This window comes from Hypanus sabinus, chromosome 19, assembly GCF_030144855.1.
Source record: "Hypanus sabinus isolate sHypSab1 chromosome 19, sHypSab1.hap1, whole genome shotgun sequence".
Classification (NCBI taxonomy): Eukaryota; Metazoa; Chordata; class Chondrichthyes; order Myliobatiformes; family Dasyatidae; genus Hypanus; species Hypanus sabinus.
This window is the reverse complement of record NC_082724.1, coordinates 16,650,465-16,673,454: the sequence shown is the minus strand read 5'-3', so window position 1 is coordinate 16,673,454 and position 22,990 is coordinate 16,650,465. Positions and strand designations below refer to the sequence as shown.

The window sequence follows — 22,990 nt, the reverse complement described above, 5'->3', positions numbered from 1 at the left end:
CTTCAGTCAAGAACAGTGCAGAAAGCTGTGCCTTTTTTTTTGGTAGCGTAGGCAACTGCCTGATTTGCAGCATCTGATCACAAGCAATCAAACCCGAAAGCTGCTACTGATCAGATTTAAGGTTGTAACTAATAAGGTAACTGTCGCTCCATTTCACAAGATGTATGGATGCCTGGTTAATTTCACGAAGCCTTCTCCAGAAATTCTCAAACAATTGACTCAACATCAACTTTGCTGTGGCAGTTGTCTTATTTGCCTTCCATGCTTATCTCAGGCTTCAGACTCTACTGGCACAAATTAGCTGAAAATATGAAGGGTACATGTCGACAAGAACAATATAGCCTGCTACTGGATGATCCAAGCAACATCTTTAACAAAGACATCATTTCTGCAAAAAAAAAAGTACCTGTTTAAAGGAGTTAGTAAGTGCAGAGGATAATGGTGAACTATTCTGGTCAACTATGATGCAATACAAGTTTAGATGTGATCATAAATAATTAGGTTTGTTTTTGTTTTGCAAATGAGTGGAGGTAACGTGGCGTTCCATTTGGATACCTGAACATTTGTTGCCAGGCCCGTGTATTTTATTAAGTTAAAGGTTTGCAAATAGTTCTGTACAAATTGCAATGTTTTTGGTTTGCCAATTCAGAATATCAGGTAATGTGTTAAATTCTGTAATTACTTTCCGGTGCATCAAAATCCCAAACAAGTTTAGATGGCTATTGAGGTACTATTACACAAAATCCGGTAGAAACAGGGAGATATTACATTTGTTTGCATTTGTTTCCCTTTTAAAATGAGGTGGAAAATTGTTATTCCCATGTTCAACAAAACCACTTAAAAAAAAATATAATCTGCTCCTCTAAATTTCTGTGATTTTTTTTTCTCCCACCTGTACTCTTCTCTTCACCCCAAGAAAAAACCACACAGATCTTACCTCTTGATTTCTTGGTATTCATTCTAGGACAACATAAGGAAGGAGATATTAGCAGAACTGGCTCAATTAGAGATAGTCAGCTAATTGACAGATTAAAGATTTTCTTGTAAAGAGTTTGTTTCATAAGAAAAGCAGGATATTTGTTAAATAGGGTTTAATGAAATACTGAGACAGAAGTAAACGGTTTATGTACCAAAGTAAAGAGAGGCTCAAATACAGTATTGTTATTCCAGGATTTGATTCGGCTATTACTGTGAGATAGCTGCAAGATGGACACGATTGGTAATTAAATATTTCGAGTTGTTACTTTGGAAATGAAAAATTAGACTAATTTTATTGATCCAAAATACTCTTAAAACACTAATAAAGATGTAGGGAGGGGGAAACAAGTCAGTGGAAACTCAGGTTATAAATATAGAATGAAAGAGAATTTTAAATGCCTACTAGTCTTTTGCCAGCACCAATGCAGTGGTAGAATAGTTCAGAGCTTAGAAAAGTATGTAGCAAAAACAGACCTGTTTTAGTTAAAGACTATACCATGGTGAAAAGATGACAAGGATTAATTTACTGCCATTTGAATTTGAGCTTACTGTATTCAGAGTAATTATCTGGAAGAACAATTCTGGGCCCAGCCAGACGACTTTACTAGATTTAGAAATGTATCAAACTTTTATTGTAATTGGAACAATAACGGAATATTTAAAAAGATGAACACAGTATGATGAACTTCAAATTTAGATATGTAAAGAGGAATTTAATTAGTGGTTTTAAACTACAATATCCTGAAACTGCAAATGTATCTTGAAAGCGCAATTGCTTCTTTTTATTACAATCCAAAGAGCAAATATACTCCTCTAGGAAACTTTTATTCAAAGTAGTACTACTATACAAAGGAGAAAACAGGCAGCTGTAAATACTGAATGTTACCCAATAGCTGACAAGTACAATAAAACCAATGCTGCATTTGAGGATGAGTTCAGAACCAGTTTCAGTTTGATAGATTTTGAAATATCATTTGAGGAAACATTAGAACCAGGAAGTGTTGGGGGAGGGAAATAACATTCTAATACTGATGTTCCACCATTTGAATTTGCACTTTGTAAAATATATAAAAAGGATTTTATGTTGTAACAGTAAATCAGTGTGATTAATGACTAATCCTGACATAATAATTCTTTGACACAACACTACCCTATGATTATGACTACAGTTTACATATTTAATGCATGAACTTCAGGTTGCACCTTCATACAACAAAATACATATCTCACCACCGGATAAAGCAGGCTTGGCTTTCAAGTAAGTTAGTATTTATGGAAACTGGTCGGAACGTTTGCTGAGGTTTCACCCCTTGCCTAAATCAGAATGGCAAAGTGGGCTTAGTGATTGTCTGTTATACAAAGGGCTGCCTATCACAGCAAAGCAGCCCACCTAGCAATTGGAGAGAACTGCTAATGGAAATAATTGTGGATATAACTGCATTTGCATTCATGTGATAGGGTACTTTAATTTCCTAGTTATAAGTCTTAAACCACAGCTTCGACATGATTACACTTTCCGAACCACTTTCAGACTTGACTCCTATCCTGGAATTTGATCTGTACTTTGTGACTCGGGTAACATAATTTCCTAGATTTATTAAAACCAATTTGAAGCATGAATTTGATCTCTCATCAAATTTAATACAGGACAACATTCTTGTATGTTGTTAGTATTTTAGTTTCAACAACCACAGCCAAATTAGTATTTTTCCAAGCTTCTATTATTAACTTAAAAGAAAATTTAAAAATTGCTTCCAAATTTGGGAGCTTTCGTATGATCTATAGTACTATACATGTTTACTTCAATGAATTATTAGAAATATTATAATTTTCAGCTACCATGTGCAGTCATGCTAAAATGTACTTTTTTGGCTACACAGCAACTTGATTTGAAATAAGCTAGGTTCCAGGTTCCTACATATGAATGTTTATTTCATGAGAGTCAGGGAAAGTGTTAATAATGTTAAATCACTTCAAACTTCTCATTGCAGTTTCTGATGGCTGATTTTAAAAAAATCACTAGCCTGACAACAGCAGACCCATCTGCTCCTTTGGTCAAAAATATTTTGTAGTGGGAAGCAGGTTTATTACACTGTCACCAAGTATTAACTTGGATACAGAAGTTAGTAATCTCAGAATGGGAAAATGAAGGCAAACAATCAATCTGAGATTACTCTGGTGCTCGCCTGGAGCCAGTTCAAAATCACTAACATTCAGACTATCAGTCCAAGAAATGGGTGAAGAAAGTCAGTCTGTAGTGAAAATATTCTGCAGCTTCTGTTATGGATGAGCTACTAAAGAGGCTGTCCTTTGTTATCATGTATACAGCATTAAGGTAATTCACTATGGGTAATATTGCAACAATTTCCTTTTAAAATTACAGCTGGAAGAAATTTACTACCAAAGATTATATATATTGGGTAGCATATTCTCTGATGAAAAACTTCAAATCCATAAATAAGTTTAAATTAAATACAGTAAATTCTACAAAATACCATTCTGATTCAACTAGTTTCATTGCTCTATTTGTTTCCATTATAACAAATTTAGTTCAAACATAATTTTGAACCAAGCTCCCATGGTTACTGAATCAGCTGCAGTTTCAGAAAAGCAGCTGTAATTTGGTTTGTAATCGCCTTACAGCATACAGAAACAGGCTGATCAGATTAGTTCTCACTGGATACACTGTTCTCGTCTGCTCCTGAAAGATGCATGAAAAGATCACCCAGCTCTGCCACCTCATCTTCTCCTGCGTGCTGGGAAACATCCCTGTGTTCCCGCTCTTCAATGAAATCCCACAGTCGCACTGCGTGAAGGAACTGCAGGTTTCAAAAAAAAACATAAAACAGCATTACTTTGGTTTTTTTTTCTCTTAAAATTGTTCTCCAATATAAAAGAAAAGTTATGAAATAACTTGTTGTAAACGTTATGTAAGAACTTTTCTAACTTTATTCTTTCCCCAAGGACTAAGTTTACAAAGTAATCGTGAATCTGATTTACAAAATCTCTGGTGTATCAATGGTGTTTGTAAGTGGACTAACCCACACAGAAGGTAATCATTCTGATTTATCTGATCTCTGGTATGCTCAGCTAGATGGTTCCAAGTTAATTACAACCTGATTCCTTTGGGGGCATTCAAAAACATAATTTGGAACCATTTTGGCTCCTCATCCCTATTTCATCATTCAACAAGATCTCCTTTATCTCAGAGTTTCTGCTCTGTAACCATTTGTTTCCTCTAATTTCCAGAAACCTATTGCTCCCTCTGCAATCAATGATGAAAATTTGTTACCCAAAAGGACTTTGGCTCAAAAATTTATTGTTCCATCTTCCCATTTCAGTCCAGAGTATCTATTTTTTTTAATTTAAAAACAGTCACCTGTAGTTCTGGGCTCTTTGCTTCTTTTCAGAAATTAAGTATTTTTTTAATAACAAAATCATTATTCCAAACTCCAGAGAAGAGGCTGAGTCTGCTCAGTCTCTCTAACGATAAATGCACTAAATCTTTGCTGCACTCTTAGTAACTACTTTTTTTGAAAGGACCATGGGTCTGCTTTCACTTTGGCCCTGTATAATTATAACACATCACCAGTCTTTTACTCATCCTCTTTGCAATAAAGGGAAACAGTACTTGCTTTTCTAATTGGATTTTCAATTTACACGTTAGATTTCAGTGACTTCCAATGACACTTTCCAATCTCTCATCATTTTAAAACATAGCATTTCTGTTTTTCACAACTTAGTGAATACCTGAAGTTATTCCACATTATACCACATTGTCCTCACTGTTGCCCACCTACTTGGCTTGTCTACGTCCACATGGCTACCTGTACTCACATTTAATGTGCTGTCGCCAGCAAACTTGGAAAGTTAGATTTTGTCCACTTGGTTAAATCCCAGTCACAGCTTATGAATAGTTGGGCTCAAGCACCAATGCCATTATACCCCACTAAGCACACAACAGCGATCTGAAAAGGACCCACTTATCTGTCTTCTATGTTAATAAACTACTATCCATTAACTGTAAACATAGAAAACTTACAGCACAATACAGGCCCTTTGGCCCACAAAATTGTGCCAAACATATTCCTACCTTAGAAATTACTGGGCTTACTCATAGCCCTCTATTTTTCTAAGCTCCATGTACCTATCCAAAAGTCTCTTAAAAGACCCCTATCGTATCTGCCTCCACCACTGTTGCCGGCTGCCGTGTGTGTGTGTGTGTAAAATATATATATATATATGTATAAAAATAACAACAACTTACCCCTGACATCTCCTCTGTACCTCCTTCCCAGCACCTTAAACCTTTGTCCTCTTGTAGCAAGCATTTCACCCCTGGGAAAAGCCTCTGACTATCCACACAATCAATACCTCTCATCATCTTGTACACCTCTATCAGGTCACCTCTCATCCTCCTTCAACCTATTCTCATTAAGGCACGCTCCCCAATCCAGGCAACATCCTTGTAAATCTCCTCTGCACCCTTTCTATGGCTTCCGCATCCTTCCTGTAGTGAGGCGACCAGAACTGAGCACAGTTCTCCAAGTGGGGTCTGAGCTGGGTTCAATATAGCTGCAACATTACCTCTTGGCTCCTAAATTCAATTCCACAATTGATGAAGGCCAATACACCATATGCCTTCTTAGCTACAGTCACCCTGCTCAGCTACTTTGTGTGTCCTATGGACTCAGACCCCAAGATCCCTCTGACCCTCCACACTGCCAAGAGTCTTACCATTAATACTATATATTGCTATCATATTTGACCTACCAAAATGAACCACTTCATAATTATCTGGGTTGACCTCCATCTGCCACTTCTCCGCCCAGTTGTGCATCCTATCAATGTCCCTCTGTCACCTTTGATAGCCCTCCACACTATCCACAACACCTCCAACCTTTGTGTGATCAGCAAACTTACTAAATCATTCCTCCACTTCCAGGTCATTTATAAAAATCACAAAGAGTAAGGGTCCCAGAACAGATCCCTGAAGCACTCCACTGGTGACCGATCTCCATGCAGAATATGACATGTCTACAACCACTCCTTGCCTTCTGTGGGCAAGCCAGTTCCCTTGGATCCCATGCCTCCTTACTTTTTCAATAAGCCTTGCATGGGGTACCTTATCAAATGCCTTGCTGAAATCCATATACACTACATCTACTGCTCTTCCTTCATCAATGTATTTAGTCACATACTCAAAAAATTCAATCAGGCTCATAAGGCATGACCTGCCCTTGACAAAGCCATGCTGACTACTCCTAATCATATTGTACCTCTCCAAATGTTTATAAATCCTGCCTCTCAGAATCTTCTCCATCAACTTACCAACCACTGAAGTAAGGCTCACTGGTTTATAATTTCCTGGGCTATTTCTACTCCTTTTCTTGGATACAGGAACAACATCCACAACCCTCCAATCCTCCGGAACCTCTCCCGTCCCCATTGATGATGCAAAGATCATCGCCAGAGGCTCAGCAATTTCCTCCCTCGCCTCCCACAGTAGCCTGAGGTACATTTCATCCGGTCCTGGCGACTTACCCAACTTGATGCTTTCGAAAAGCTCCAGCACATCTTCTTTCTTAATATCTCCATGCTCAAGCTTTTCAGTCTGCTGCAAGTCATCACTACAATCAATAAGATCCTTTTCCATAGTGAATACTGAAGTATTCATTAAATACCTCTGCTAGTTCCTCCAGTTCCATACACACTTTCCCACTGTCACACATGATAGGTCCTATTCTTTCTCGTCTTATCCTCTTGCTGTTCACATAGTTGTAGAATGCCTTGGGGTTTTCTTTAATTCTGCCTGCCAAGGCCTTCTCATGGCCCCTTCTGGCTCTCCTAATTTCCTTCTTAAGCACCTTCCTACTAGCCTTATAATCTTCTAGACCTCTAACATTACCTAGCTCTCTGAACCTTTCGTAAGCTTTTCTTTTCTTCTTCACTAGATTTATTACAGCCTTTGTACACCACGGTTCCTGTACCCTACCATAACTTCCCGGTCTCATTGGAACGTACCTATACAGAACTCAACACAAGTATCCCCTGAATATTTGCTACTCTTCCGTACTTTCCCCTGAGAACATCTGTTTCCAATTTAAGCCTCCAATTTCCTGCCTGATAGCCTAATTCCCGTTACTCCAATTAAATATTTTTCTAACTTGTCTGTGCCTATCTCTCTCCAATGCTAATGTAAGGGAGATAGAATTATGATCACTATCTCCAAAATGCTCTCCCACAGAGATTTGACACCTGACTAGGTTCATTTCCCAACACCAAATTAAGTACAGCCTCTTCTCTTGTAGGTTTATCTACATACTTCAGGAAACCTTCCTGAACACACCTACCAAACTCCACCCCATCTAAACCCCTCACTCTAGGGAGATGCCAATCAATATTTGGGAAATTAAAATCTCCCATCCTGACAACTCTTATTATTAAACCTTTCCAGGATCTGTTTCCTTATCTGCTCCTCGATACCCCTGTTACTATTAGGTGGCCTATAAAAAAACAGCCAGTAGAGTTATTGACCCCTTCCTGTTCCTAACTTCCACCCACAGAGACTCCGTAGACAATCCTTCCATGATGTCCACCTTTTCTGCTGCCGTGACACTATCTCTGAACAAAAGTGCTACGCTCCCACCTCTTTTACCTCCCTCCCTGTCCTTTCTGAAACATCTAAAACCCAGCACTTGAAGTAACCAATCCTGTCCCTGAGCCATCGGAGTATTTGTAATGGCCACCACATCATATCTCCAAGTACTGATCCATGCTCTAAACTCACCCGCTTTGTTCACAACACTCCTTGTGTTAAAATGGACACTTCTCAAGCCTTTGGTCTGAGCGTGTCCCTTCTCCATCACCTGCCTATCCTCCCTCTCGCACTGTCTACAAGCTTTCTCTGTTTGTGAGCTTAACCCCCTCTTCCCCAGTCTCTTCAGTTTGGTTCCCGCCCCACACCAATTCTAGTTTGAACTCTCCCCAGTAACCTGAGCAAACCTTCCCGCCAGAATATTGGTCCCCTGGGATTCAAGTGCAACCCATCCTTTTTGTACAGGTCACACCTGCCCCAAAAGAGTACCAATGATCCAGAAATCTGAACCCCTGCCCCCTGCTCCAAACCCTCAGCCACGCACTTATCCTCCACCTCATTCTATTCCTACATTCACTGTCATGTGGCACAGGCAGTAATCCCGAAATTACTACCTTAGTGGCCCTGCTTCTCAACTTCCTTTCTAACTCCCTGTAGTCTGTATTCAGGACCTCATCCCTTTTCCTACCTATGTCATTGGTACCAATACATACCGCGAACTCTGGTTGGTCTCCCTCCCACTGCAGGATATCTTGGACGTGATCGGAAACATCCCAGACCTTGGCACCTGGGAGGCAAACTACCATACGAGTTTCTTTCGTGGGTCCACAGAATCGCCTGTCTGACTCCCTAACTATAGAGTCCCCTATCACTACTGCCTTCCTCTTCCTTTCCCTACCCTTCTGAGCTGCAAGGCCAGATTCTGTGCTAGAGGCATGGCCACTGCCGCTTCCCCCAGGTAGGCTGTCCCCCTCAACAGTACTCAAACAGGAGCACTTATTGTCAAGGGGTACAGCCACAGGGGTACTCTCTAGTACCTGACTCTTCTCCTTCCCCCTCCTGACTGTGATCCATTTCTCTATCTCCCGTGGCCCTGGTGTGACCACCTGCCTGTAACTACACTCTATCACCTCCTCGCTCTCCCTCACTAGGCAAAGGTCATCGAGCTGCATCACCAGTTCCTTAACTCGGTCCCTTAGGAGCTGCAGCTCGACACACCTGGTGCAGATATGGCTGTCCAGGAGGCTGGGACACTCCAGGCCTCCTCACATCTGACACCAAGCACAGAAAACTGGCCTCACACACATACCTCCTAACTTAACTCATCCCATTACCGCCTAAGCCCTACCACTCCGCTGCCTGCTGGATGCGGCGGTCTTTTTAAAACTTTCGCGCTCTAGTGGCTGATGTCACGCGCCTGCGCAGTCTCGCCTCTCATTAACCCGAGTAGTAAAAAAAAACTCTTCGCTCCAAAAAATCAGCAGTTCACTCGCAGCCTTCTTGCTCCCTAGACTAAAGATTTATCAGATGACTTCTACAAAACTCAGAACTGCTAACATTTATAAAAACAAACTTATTTGCGATCTAGATGATTTACCCTCACGTTGCCTTCAGAACTGAGCTGCTTTCTTGGCTGTTCAGGTTTTGCCAGTGTTCCATCAGGGTAAGCGTGAAGGTAAAGGCACTTGCCACCAAATGGACAGGATCCTTTCCCCTTGTCAAAGTACTTACAAGCTTTCTTACTGTTAATAGACAGTAGAGAAGAATTAGAAAGCACACTCCTGTTATTCTGTATTGGTACTCTTGTTTTTTCTAAAAACAGCCTTCATGATTGAGCTGTTGTTCACAACTCCAGATCAGTCAACGATGGTAATGTGATTGTTAGTGTGGCGCTATTACAGCTTGGGGCATTGGATTTCAATTCCGACATCTTCCGCCCATCTGTTCTCCCTGTGGAGTGTGTGGTTCTCCTCCCACAGTCCAAAGATGTACGGGTTAGTAGGTTAATTGGTCATTGTAAATTGTCTCATGATGAAGCTGGGGTTAAATTGGGGGGTGGCTGGAAGGGCCTATTTTATGCTGTATCTCAAAGAAATAAATAAATTAGCCATTTACAATGCTTAAACTATCAATGTAAACCATTGGATACATCTAGAAAAACTTTTTATACTGTTTGGTGTAAATATATCCATGTATTTGAGTGCTCAGTTTTTCTGACCCCTTGCAATGTTTTTGACAGAAATAATTTCTATCACGTAGTTGAATTATGGTAAATGTTTACTTGGCTGAATTAAGAACCACCATTTATGGAAAATATTTTCTTTCCTCATTAATTTGGGTTTTACAATAAAGGATGCTAAAGGGCTCATTTTTTTAAAAAAGTGGAGCTGCAATTTTGCTCCACCTGCTGTTTACTCATGGAACAAAATGTGAATAGGCAGAAATAAGGTGTGTACCAAAGTATATAATCAAATCAGTTATTCATAATGATATAAAAACATTCGTAAATGACCTCAAATCAAATACTTATTGAAACAGGGATATCAATGGTTTAGATTATGGGCCACAGTTAATGTACATTACAGTGAAAATCAACTGAACAATTCGAGATGGTTAAAAGCCATTTCAGTTTGCATTTTCATAAAAATCTGTTTCTATGCAAAAACTCTGTATCCTTCATGCACTGAAATAATTTTTACTACACAAATTAAACTTAATGAATTGATGGAACTTTTAAGATTTCACTCGTTATCTCAAGCACATATTCCTGATTTCCTTGATTTCTTTTCTGACAGAAAGCAAACTCTTTGCATATGCAGTATAAAATTTAAATATAGCAACCTTATCCTCTATGGGATATTTCAATTTAGATCTTACATTTGAAGTACTCTCCTAGTTTTTTGTCAATAATATTTCTTCACATCTGTTTATAGACCAGCTATGATACAGGCACCCCTCATATTCTGATGGCTGCTCTACAAATTGCCTTTGATACAGTATTGTATAAAATGGCAAAAGCTATCAAGAAAGAAAAAAAAACCACTGGCAGGTTTTAATCCTCCATTTGACGCAACGGTTGAAAAAAAAATGTTTTAATTCTAGAGCTGGGGCTCTCAACCTTTTTTATGCTATGGACCCCTACCATTAACTGAGAGGTCCATGGAGACCAGGTTGGGAACCCCTGTTCTCGAGAATAGATATGTAGGAACACTTTGGATTTTAGGTGTTTATTTTTGCAGAAGGTGAGAAGAAGTTGTGTACTTGGTGATGATTAAAACAGCTAATATATTTAGGGGGGGCAGTTAATATGTCAACATTTAGCAAAATCTTTGAACAATCTTTCAAGGTTACAAATGGACTAAATTCAAGAAGAAAACTCAAAGCAATGCTAAATCTTTCAAAAACCCCAGTCAAGGTACACCACAGCCACCTCCAACTTTAAGCTGACCGCTGTTCAGAGCAGTTTCATTATACCATAAGCGTCCTGATAGGGCACTAAGTTTAGCAAAAAATAAAAAGGCATTGTTGAAATTAAAACAGGATTGTTATTTGCTGTGCAGACACTGGAATGTTACTTATTGTAAGAAAACTGCAATTTCAGTTGGATGGTTAAAAAAAAACTCATTCCAAGTTAATTGAAATCTAATTTTCTTCTGTTAAACTGGAATCGATTCAATAGAAAGCTAAATACTCATCTTCCTAGTTATAGAAATGTGAAGCTTTGCCAAATATTCAGATGGCCAGAAACATTTAACTTTAGCAAACTATAAACAATTTAACCCAAGTTTAACTTCATATTATTTCAATTATATATATATACACACCCACAAACACACACACATATAATTATATACACAAAGACATTTACTTAGAAGACCATCTACTTCAGCAATAGTTTAATAACTAATTACATGAAACAAGAACTCCTTACCCCATTCCCTGCTTGAATGCTTCAATGAGCTGCTCTTTTTCCTCCTTTTCCTCTACCCAGTAAGCACTTGGGATCACAAATTCAGATATCACTCTGCACTCAGGGCAGGACCTATGATAAGTTAAGTAAAACACTGGTATGTAACCATTAATAAATACTTTATTTATAAGAAAACTATTTGCATGACTCAAGGAACTTCTATATTCAATCCAGAAAGGGACTTTACAATATCTAATTATACAGATCTATAACCATGATGCGAGATTTGACTTGAGGAGAGATTGTAAGGGTGAGTAACTGTGATTGACTTATTAGATAGATAGATAGAATCCTTGCTATTTGAAACAGAACTAAATACGATTACGCAGCTATCTTGAATTTACTCCATTTATGAAACCAAGATGATGAAACCCTTAAGAATTTCTTGGCAACTAAAAATATTTTTATTAGAAGAGAGAGGGAAAAGATAAAATATATATTTCCTGGGGGAAAAAAATCTAAGTTTGGCAGCCTAACATAGAAGATACATAGAATATTTCAGCATGGTACAGGTCCTTTGGCCCATAGTGTTGTACTGACATTTTAACCTCCTCTAAGACCAATCTAGCCCTTCCCTCCTCCATAACCTTCCTTTATTCTGTCATCCATACCGTCCAAGTCTCTTAAATGACCCTAATGTATCTCCTACCATCACCCCTGGCAGAGCATTACATGCATCCACTACTCTCTTTAAAGAACTTATCTCTGACATTCCCCCTATACTCTCCGCCAATCTTGCCACCTGGTATTAGTCTGGCTATCCACTCAATCTGTGCCTTTTATCATCTTGTGCACCTCTACCTAGTCACCTCTCATCCTCCTTCGCTCCAAAGAGAAAGGCACAAGATCATTCAACCCATCTTCATAAGACAAGCTCTTCTCGTCCAGGCAGCATCCTGGTAGATCTCCTCTGTACTACCTCTAAAGCTTCTACATCCTTCCCATAACAAGATGGCCACAACTGAACACAATATTCCATGTGTGGTCTAACCAATGTTTTATTATGGCTCAAACTCAATTCTCCTACTAATGAAAGCCCACACACTATATGCCTTCTTAACCACCCTATCAACTTGTGTGGTAACTTTGAGGAATCTATGGATATGTACCCCATAACCATATATTCCTCATATGTATCCCTCTACACTGCCAAGAATCATGTTATTAACACTGTATTCTGCCTTCAGATTTGGCCTTCCAAAGCGAATCATTCCACATTTGAACTTCATCTGTTGCTTCTCAGCCCAGCTCTGCATCATATCAATGTTCCACTGTGACCTACAACAACCTATGCACAACTCCACCAACTTTTGTATCATCTGCAAACTTAGTAACCACCCCACCCCCGCTTCCTTATCCAAGTCATTTATAAAAATCATAAAGAACAGGGGTCCCAGAACATATCCTTGAGGAACATCACTGGTCACCGACCTCCAGGCAGAACATCACACACAAAATGCCAGAGGAACTCAGCAGTCCAGGTAGCATCTATGGAAATGAGTAGGCTGAGACCCTTCATCAAGACAAAACATTGACTGTTTACTCTAGAAATCACAACATTGATTGACAGCTATGTTTATAGGTGTACCAGTATCAAAAATTGCCACTTAGTGATCCATAAAAGTCAGTTACACACTCACTTGATTATTTTATTCTCAAACTGCTTTGCACATCTCCACTGTCGAATGCAGGACAGACAATATGGGTGAATGCAGTCAGAAAGAATTCCAAACCTTCTCTCAGATGGTATTACTTTTTCGTAGACTATCTCCATACAAATATTACAGACTTTATCTTGACTCTTTTGTACAGCGAAGGCTTTCTCCATGTCTTGTTCAAATGCAATGAGACACATCTGATTAAAACAGAAACACAACTGTCAGCAACAGGTCACATTCAGGATAAATGGACAGTGCTCAAGAATGATTAGGTACTGTGGTTTCTGCACTTCATTAAAGTTAATTCAGGAAAATTCTCTTAAGACTTCAGTTAATCAAGATACAATGTTAGTTTATTTGTAGTAAAGTTTTGAAAAGATATCAGTTAACAGAGAACAATGTAAATGAGGAAAGAGGAAGTGCTGGTCTCAGTACCAACTCATTTATTATCAATCACCAAATATACTCTCTATTGCAAGTCTATTAGAATTGTTGGACTATAGTCTTTTGAAAACCTTCTACACTTCAACTACAGGATATAAATACTTAAACAAAATTTTAGATGTCAGCTTTGGCACAGTGATGTACTCTCATATCTGCTCAAAAGATCATGAGCTAGAACTTGCATATTTGAAGTTTTAATCTTGGATCACAACAATCTGCCCTGTTGAATGTTAAATGTAGACCACCCCACCCCCTTCTTTGTGGGTGTAAAGTATGACATTCCACTGTTTTAACATGAGCAGCAAAATTCAAATAGTTTAGGCAAAGTTATGCTTCACCAAAAATCTCTTCTAAAAAATCCATTCATATCTCTACTGTAACTGGAACTTTTGCTGCACTTGGGATTGTTGCCAACCTTTCCTAAACCAGATTTGCATTTCAAAAGTATTTCAGTACTCATCAAATGCTTTGTAATATTCCAAGGTCACAAAATGTGACATTTTTTCTCTCAATTTTTAATAAAGCAGAATTCTTAAGGGTTAGTATGAAGTTTCACAATTTGCAATTTTCATGACAGTTCAGCTCTTAGCAAGAAATTATAAAACTGAAAGTAACCCAAAATATGCCATATGCATCAACTGGACACAACATGTTTTATATTAATAGTGATCAGAAATATCAAGATCTGTGTAGTTGTAAAAACAATGATTCTAAGAGACCAGTATTTATTAAGAAAAATGCCACATGATATTTTCAGCATCTTACATGGAAGTTTATTAAAATCACACTTTGAAGTGAGACTTAAATAGTTTTAGTTCATAAAGCTTCAAAGCATATTAAATTTACACGTGATTTTATTGATTAAAGTACAAGGTAGCAAGAACTAAAACAAGCTATTGAGTCTGTAAGATTAAATAGTACATCCTCTCAGTTCACAGATAAGCACATTGCTTTGACATATACTTGCCTGCTCATGTGCTCTACGTTGCTCGAGGTCAGTTGGATGCAGCACTTTAAGTTCACATACTTCACACACATCTCCATGAAGGTACAAACAGCTGTCGCCATAATGACATTCGCCCGCTAGTGCAAAAGGGCACAGCTGCTGTGCAGAATCACTACAATCTGCTACTTCTGAAACAGTCAGTCCCCTGCGAACTGCATCCAAATATGACGGCGGCTTCACTTCAATGTCCTCATCAGCAAAAGCTGCCGATTCAGGGAAGTGTGGCATAGTGTTCATAGTGTTGCAGTAAGACGGTGGGAAAGGAAACAATTTAGATTTTTCTGCTGTTCGGTTGCAAAGGTCTAAAGAGGAGAATAAGAACCCCCCCCCAAAAAAAAATTGTAGTGTGAAATGCATTTACAAGTAGAAGTGATCATGTATAACAGACATTGAAGAATATAGAAACAATCTCTACTGTTAAGGTTTCCTCTCCAGTCCTAATTAATCGTTCAAATATATAATAAGTAATTGCAAGCACACATCTAAGGTGGAAGCCAGATCAATGAATTTTGCACAGTATCAGACAAGAAGATGAATTGAACGAACAGGTAATCTGAGGGCAATGCAAGAACGACTGCAATTTAAAAACAAGAGATTATCTGTGGGAACTTGATGCAAATAACATTCAGTTTAAGTGACATCTATATGTAAACAAGAACATCTATCATATGGAGAACATGCCAGGACAAATCCAAAAACCATTTCCATTGTTGACCATTCACATGCTTCTTCAGGCACATGTTGTAAGTAAATCAAAAATCTTTCCAAGCAGATAGAACTTATTTTACTAAAAGCAATTACAAATGTAACTGAAAATAATTTTTACCCTGCTTTCATAGGTTGGGGCATGAAAGATATTTAAAAACTGAAGTAGCACAACAAATAAAAATGTTCAAAATGTCAGTTTCACATTTAGCGTTCATAGCCAATTACAAACAGAAACAATTTTGTAGTTATAGAAAATGATCAGATAGCATTAGTATGAATTCCTTCAATGCCAGGGTCCACACTTAAAACTGATAGTGAATTGTGAACAGAAGCAATTTTATAGAATTATACAAAATGAGCAGATGGCACAAGTATGAATTGCTTTCCTGCTGCTCCCACTTTTGCTTGTAAGCCCTGCCTTCTAAAACGGTAGCAAAACTCTGGGAATAAATTGATGGAAAATAAAACAAAAATGCATAATAGCCAAGCAATGGGATGGAATAAAGTTCTCATACTGAATGAAACCAAAATGGTTCCTTATAATCTATCTTATAACGTCACACTGACCCACTCGAGTGAATAAAAAGTCTGCAGCAAAGAAGCAACATCATTCATGATGCCTTTTCAGACACTTTTCTATCTAGTGACTAGTAAGGCAGCAAACATACTTTTAGTTGCACATTGAAAAATCAATGTGGATGAAAAAAAACATACTCTAGCTCACTCTAGTGGACAGAAATAAATCTTGCAACAACCAAAGAGCATATTAGTTGATTTTGTAAGAGTTGAAGGTAGCTTCACATACAAATGTGTCTTACAGTAAGAACAGGTTTTGCTTTATATTTTCAACCTCTGAAGCACTTAAAAGAAGTTATGTCACACATTAAGTTCTCACAGAGAAAGAAACCTGTGCCTCTGGAACCACTGGTTAATCCCAATTCTGTTGCAGTCTGCAGTAACTATAAATACACTGAAAGATCATCCAAATTACCCTGATGCATTGCAGTGCATACGGATTACCATTTTTACTCGTGAATGGTCAAGTACTCTGTCCTATTCACTTAAACCTACTGGGATAATCTAGCTTTTTATCCCCTCCCCCACCCACCTTTATTCATTTGGCAACTGCATAATGCCTTGTAAAGTATTAAAAAGGCCAAAGTGCTTCAAAGAAGCATTTTAGAATAAAGACAGGACACCACACTCGGACGTTCGCTTGAATAAAGAGAAAAACTTGTAAAGAAAGTAGAGGTAGAGAGATGGAAAGTCTTAAAAAGGCAATTGAGGACCCTACAGCCCAAAGATTGATAGAGTAATATTCAAATTTTATGGTAAAGATATTGCAGAAGATGTTTAATAATCCAAGCTTTACATTCTTTGTGGGTTACAGAACTGACAAAAGAGAGAGATAGAGCAGTAGAGGGATTTAAAACACGAAAGTGAGAAATTTAAAATTAAGGCATTGGTGGTCAAGGTAGTTAAGTGTTCAGAGGTGCTGGGTAACTTGAACAATGCCACTTACATTGTGGGCAGCAATTTGTGATAAGTTAAAGTTTATGAAATAAAAACAGAAGGTAGGAGAGTTTGGAGAAATCAAGTCTGGGTACTACAAAAGAGAAAAATGAGAATGTCACATACACTGAGATACGGTTAAAGGGAAGTAGTTTTATCGAGTAGGCTGCAGGTGGAAGCTCCGTTGAGGACTAATTTGTAAGATCACAAATACAGATGGTGTGCTGGGAGAGGGCTGGGATTAACTGCAAGGGAGCAGAGTGCATGACAAACTTAATGCTTCCCAGTGATTAAATGGAGAAAATTCCCATTTATCTAACTTCAGATGTCAGGCAACCATTTGCCAAGTCAGGAGGATACATGGCGGGAAGGCACAGTGGGTAAAAAAACTTGCTTTGGATAATTTTGTACATCATGACGGAAGGAGGGGTGGACCACTGAAAACCTAATCTAAGAAAAGGGTTTGGAAGAAGATTCTAAAATGAAGGGGTGAAAGAGCTTTGCCAAGGTGAAACAGAATAACCCAGCATCATTGGATCCCTGCAGCATTCTCAAATTTCAGCCTCCGTACCAAAAGGAGAAATAAAACTCAGTTTGTTTATCTCCTTTTAAGGGATAGCTAGTTTAAGTACATATCTCAAGTCGCTGTGGTTCAAAAATACTCAAGTTTAAACATCTATATGACGAATACTGAGCTAGAGTTTCAACACACCTCGATCTTTCAGCTCCAGTGTTTTCTTTTTACATCTCCCAGATTCAGCGGCTTTGACGGGCACAGTCTGTTCTGCAGTGGGAGGTTCAGCAATAGCATCATGAACGACGGGTATACAGGTGACTCGCGAGATCACTGGCCCCACTGCTCTAGATCCAGGCGGCTTCACGTGATCATATCTTATTAAGAGAGAACAACTCTAGTTAGTCACCTTCAACACACCGTGTAGATTGCTCAGAAGCAACTCAACATTTTAATTGTAGCCCATTTCATCACTGGGACAAAAGGCAGAATTTTTAAACTACAAGCAAATATAAGCCACTATAGCTTTTACTCTTCACCATGGAGCTACGGTGGGAAACAGTCAGTTGTAATAGCCAGGCTTTCATCAATCTCTGCAATCCAGCTGTCCCTTCAGATCAGGCAACCCAAAAGCTTTACATCTTATTGGAGAAGTCGATAGCAGAGAAAACTTTTGGAGAAGTTTTATAAATCAGAAGAGCAGGGAAACCCTGGGCAGCTGTGACTCGTACTTAATTCGGGACCCTGATAATGACCTGTTCTGAACGTAGTCAAGAAGATTAGCACAGCCTACATGATAACACTGGGCCCAAATTTACATTCACTTGTGAGACCACTCTGACATGGCTACAGGTAGAAAAAGAACTGGAATCCACCAACTGGATTTTAATTCACATTTACTGTACGCTGAAGCATGTAAGCAGAACGGTCAGTTCTAAACTATCTCATAATGCAAACATTCAGGAACTTTCAGAATGCATTCTGATCTTGCTGCTGAGGTGCTGTTACTCCTGAGAATATGGCTGTCATTAATAGGAAACACAAAAGATATGAACCTAACTCTAGAAACTAACCAAACATTAATCATAAGAGCCTAATCTACCAACAGCAAACAGTAAAATACTTAGATTACATCATTTGGAAGGGAAAAGAGCAAGGAAGAAGCAGAAAGGAAGATCTAGGGAACACCATAAATGTTTTGGTTCCTTTTCAATTTACAAAAGGAAAATAAATCTGATTTGGTTACTACTGCCCAAAGTTGTATAAACCAACAATTCTCTTCTGAAAATAATTCTGTACTACTAGATTAAAAACCAAAATGACAAAAACATACCTGCAATGGTCTCCATAGGCACACTGTCCCTTCTGATAGAATTTACAGATTGTCGATGGCTTGCTTGTAGACAAGTCATGGGAAAACATACAGCGGCTTCCTTCACGGCATACACCATGCATAAAATATCTAAATACAAATATTTAGTGGGATTTAGAAGAGTTTTCTTTATTAAAGTTATAAAACATATTAAAGACATTTTGATCTCAATTATGCACAATACTGCATAAATGAAATGAAAGAATAAAGTTCAAAAGTACTCTGCAAATAAAGACATCAATAAAATGTTATGGCAATATGACACAATAATTGCTGCTGCATTTTGTAACTTACAAGAGCACTCATATGCAGGCAAAATATGTCATCTCCATTTTAAGTCATTTCACCTTTTGTAATACCCGTCTCAAACTTCTCATATATTGACCCCCAAGGATTCAAGACAGTTTAATATTATTTCCATTACACAAGTGTAAAGAACAAATCAATTGTTACTGTGCAAAAAAAACACAATAATAAAAAAGCACAATAAATATAAATACATAGGATAGCTTATACACATAGATTGATTGCACAACCATAAAGTGATGTTAGGTACAGGTGTGTCTGTACGTATGGTGACTCTGACAGGAAATGATAAAGTTAGTGGTAGAGGTGTTGATCAGCCCTGCTATTTGTGAAAGTAACTGTTTTTGAGTCTGATGGCCGTGGTATGGATGCTACATCGCTTCCTCCCTGATGGAAGTGGGGCAAACAGTCCACGTGCAAGGTATGTGGCACCTTTCTGTATATGGCTACAATGATGGTTTATAAAGGGTTAATTTACAATGCAATAAACAGTTTGTAGTCAGACTTAAAATAGAATGCAAGGACTCTTTATTAGCTACAAACTGTTATGGAAATGTTGGTGATAAAATTGCAATTGAGATCTTAATCTCATTGTGGTTTAATCCAAGGATTCAGAGTCACAAATTAATGGTTTGCAATCAAAACCTTTTGATTTCAATTGGAACCACACTTGTAGTGATGGGAACAGCACGGGAGTTAGGGGTTTAGAGGTCAGGGCAGTAAGGTAAGCATCAGGGGCAGAGGCCAGTGTTCGGGGCAAGGTGGTACCGAGCTGTGAGGGTCAAGGTCTAAAGCTTGGGGAGTCCAGAGGTAGAAAGCCTGAGAAGTTGAAGACCAAAGCCAACAAGTCCAAAGGTGGAGGCTGAAAGGCCTAGTCTGCAAGTCCAGGCCAGGAACTGAAGGCCGGAGGCCTGAGGTATACAAATCTGAAAGATCAGGGCCAAGGATTGCAGGCCTGGAAGCAGCCTGTTCTGAGGTTGGAGGCCTGTCTGTATGTGTTGCTTGCATGGTTCTGCTGAACAAAGAGGGAGTACAATACTGGTGGCACTATGTATCAACACTGGCGTGCTGCCCCTAGCACATCCTTGGGTATGTTGGCAGTTACCACTATGTGTTTTACTGGATGTTTCAATGCAAGTGTGATAACTACAACAGAGTCTGACTGCAAAAAGTATACAATACAGTCTCTGCACAAGTGTAACACCTTCACAACAGAACAGGAACAAATCCTTCAGCCCACAATGTTTGTGATCCATATGAAACTAATCCCTTCTGTCTGTATATGATACTATCACTCTATCTTCATTTGCCTATCCAAAAGCCTCTTAACCACCACTTTTTTTCCACTCTCACTGGGACAACATATTCAAGATATTCCATTCCGAGTACAAAATTGCCTTGCACATTTCCATTAAATTTTTCTCCCTTGTTTCCTCTCACCTACACCTTTACCCTCTGGTATTTGACATTTCTCCCCTGGGGAAAAAGATACCACCCTATCTCACCTTTCATAACTTTGTAAACCCTTATCAGTGTCTCTTCAGCCTCTGACACTCAGAGAAAACAACGCAAGTTTAATCCAACATCTCCTTAAAGTAGCATCCTGGTAAACTTCTTCTACACCCTCTCCAAAGCCTTCACACCCTTCCCGCAATGAGGAGACCAGAACCACACACAATTCTCCAAGTGTGGCCTAACAAAAGTTTTAGACTGCTACAAAAGTTCTACAGAATGATGCTGTCACAAGAACTCATTACCTTTACATGAGTAGAATTCGGTCATTTGGCCTAATTCTGCTCCAAGTCTAACCACAAGATACTACACCGGATAAAGTACACAGAACTAAACTGACCAGCACTCAATTGTATTATGATGCTGCGAAAGTTAGGGAGCAACTGGGATGTCATCAAGTCAGCCGAGAGTCTAAAAACCTGCAAAACTCACAAACGAGTGTGAAAATTAAGACTGGAAGATAAGGTAACATAGGATGTATAGCTCAGATACTGGTCCACTTGAACGGTCTTCCTTCATTCCTCAGCACCAAACCATCTATTCCCTTTTCCCTCACATGCTCATCTAACTTCTTTTTACATGCACCTGTCCTATTCACTTCAGCCATTCCCTGTGGCAGAGAGTCTCACATTATTAATACTCTGAGTATTCTATGCAGTCTCTCCATACTTTTTGTTGACTAGAACCATACATGCAACTCAACTGAGGTTCAATATGTACATTCCCTACATTTAGCATAAGTTCTCCGCGACTCAACTCTTTACCTTGAGAAATAAAATCCAGTGCTTCGCTTGTGTGTGCGTGTTTTTTTTTAAATAGCTTTGCTAACAATAGCAATGATGCATTGTTTGAAAGCGTCATTGTTTGAAATGTAAAATCTTTAGTATGAAGCCCTGGGAGACTGAAAGCCATAGTCAAGTTTGCTGTCATTTAACTAAATATGTGTAAATAATGTATACAGTATAACCATATAATGTATATAGAAATGAGACATTTCTTCGAGCCAGGGTGTAAAGCACAGTAGTACACTTGATAACTTAGGGAACTGAGGATAAAATCTACAGAAGAATCACACATAAACAACAAACAAAAGTGTATTAATATTAAATATTGTAAGGTACAGAACAGATTAACCAGTGACACTTCCAACACCATGCAGCAGGGAGATCAGAAGCCTAATAGTCTGGAGGAAGAAACTATTTCTCATCCTATCCGTTCTTGTTTTTACTCATCGGAGTCTCCTGCCTGATGGTGGAAAGTAAAAGAGGATGTTGGATGGAGGGGTGGGATCCTTAATAACACTCAGGGCTCTGCACGCACAGCACTCTTGATAAGTGTTAGATGAAAGACCCCATGATCTTCTCAGCTGTTCTCACAGTCCTTTGTAGGGACATCTGATCAGATGCTCAATTGCTCCCATACCAGATGGAGATGCAACTTGTCAGGGCGCTCGCAATTGCGCTCCTGTAAAACACAGTTAAGATGGTGGAAGCGGGGGGAGGCCTTTCTTGCCTCGATCTTTTTAGGAAGTAAAGGCGCAGCTGTGCCTTCTTGTTCAGGGAGGTGATATTAAGGGAACAGGTGAGGTCATCCGTGATGTGAACTCTGAGGAACTTGATGCACTTAACTCTAATCTGTGATATAGAATGCGATTTGAACATCAACAGTTTTGAAATGCTTAAGTTCACGAATGATGCATTGTTTGAAAGCGTCTAAGATCGTGAAGTGCTTTAATAAAGCACAATATTGAAATGAGAGCAGGTGTAGGCAATGTCAAAGTAGAAACCTACATACTGAACTGGATCAGAAACCCAGCTCGTCGCTGAACTTGCGGGTTCTGTTTTGGGCAATTTCCTGGGCGCAGCCTCAATACAAGTTTGTAATGCCAAATAAGACCCGAGAACTCATTTAGTAAACATCCTCATAACCAAATCCACAGACGAATTTATAATCTCCAGCAGGTGGCAGATAAAAAAGATAACACTGAATATTAACAATCGAAGGAAATGCCGCAGAGTCAAAGCACAGGGTCACGGTAATCTCCGGGACACACTGGACCCGGGTGGGAGGGAAGTCCTGGCTCCGGGCCTCCGTGTTGACAACAGCGCCTGACGCCTCCGCTTCGCGAACCCTCACCCTGAAGGCCACCGCCAGGCTCAAAGCCCCTACACCCCGACAGCCCCAAGATGAAGAGGCTCAGTACCTGCACGTCACCTGCTTGGTGCTCATCATCCCGCCGCCAGTCCTACATCCCCTTCCTTCTCTCCTCCCGGCCTACCCAAAGCTCCTTCCTGTCCGTCCCTCTCAGCGGCACGGACCCACCGCAGCCCGGACCAGCGGTTCCGGCGCTCAGCAGCGGAGGGTGGGTTTGGCGGTGCTTGTTTATTTCGTAACCAGGAAGTAACGGGCAAC

At 39.3% G+C, this 22,990-nt stretch overlaps 1 protein-coding gene across 1 annotated transcript; it reads right to left on the bottom strand.

Moving 5' to 3' along the window:
* Nucleotides 1-17: 17 nt before the first annotated feature.
* On the bottom strand, nucleotides 18-22,961 carry mkrn2 (makorin, ring finger protein, 2). The gene is made up of 8 exons (XM_059944076.1): nucleotides 22,782-22,961; nucleotides 18,722-18,850; nucleotides 17,587-17,765; nucleotides 14,616-14,956; nucleotides 13,187-13,401; nucleotides 11,508-11,618; nucleotides 9,174-9,318; nucleotides 18-3,797 (listed from the first exon to the last, which is right to left on the bottom strand). The coding sequence occupies exons 1-8, from the start codon at nucleotides 22,808-22,810 to the stop codon at nucleotides 3,645-3,647; spliced, it is 1,302 nt and encodes a 433-aa protein (XP_059800059.1). The 5' UTR covers nucleotides 22,811-22,961; the 3' UTR covers nucleotides 18-3,644.
* Nucleotides 22,962-22,990: the final 29 nt, after the last annotated feature.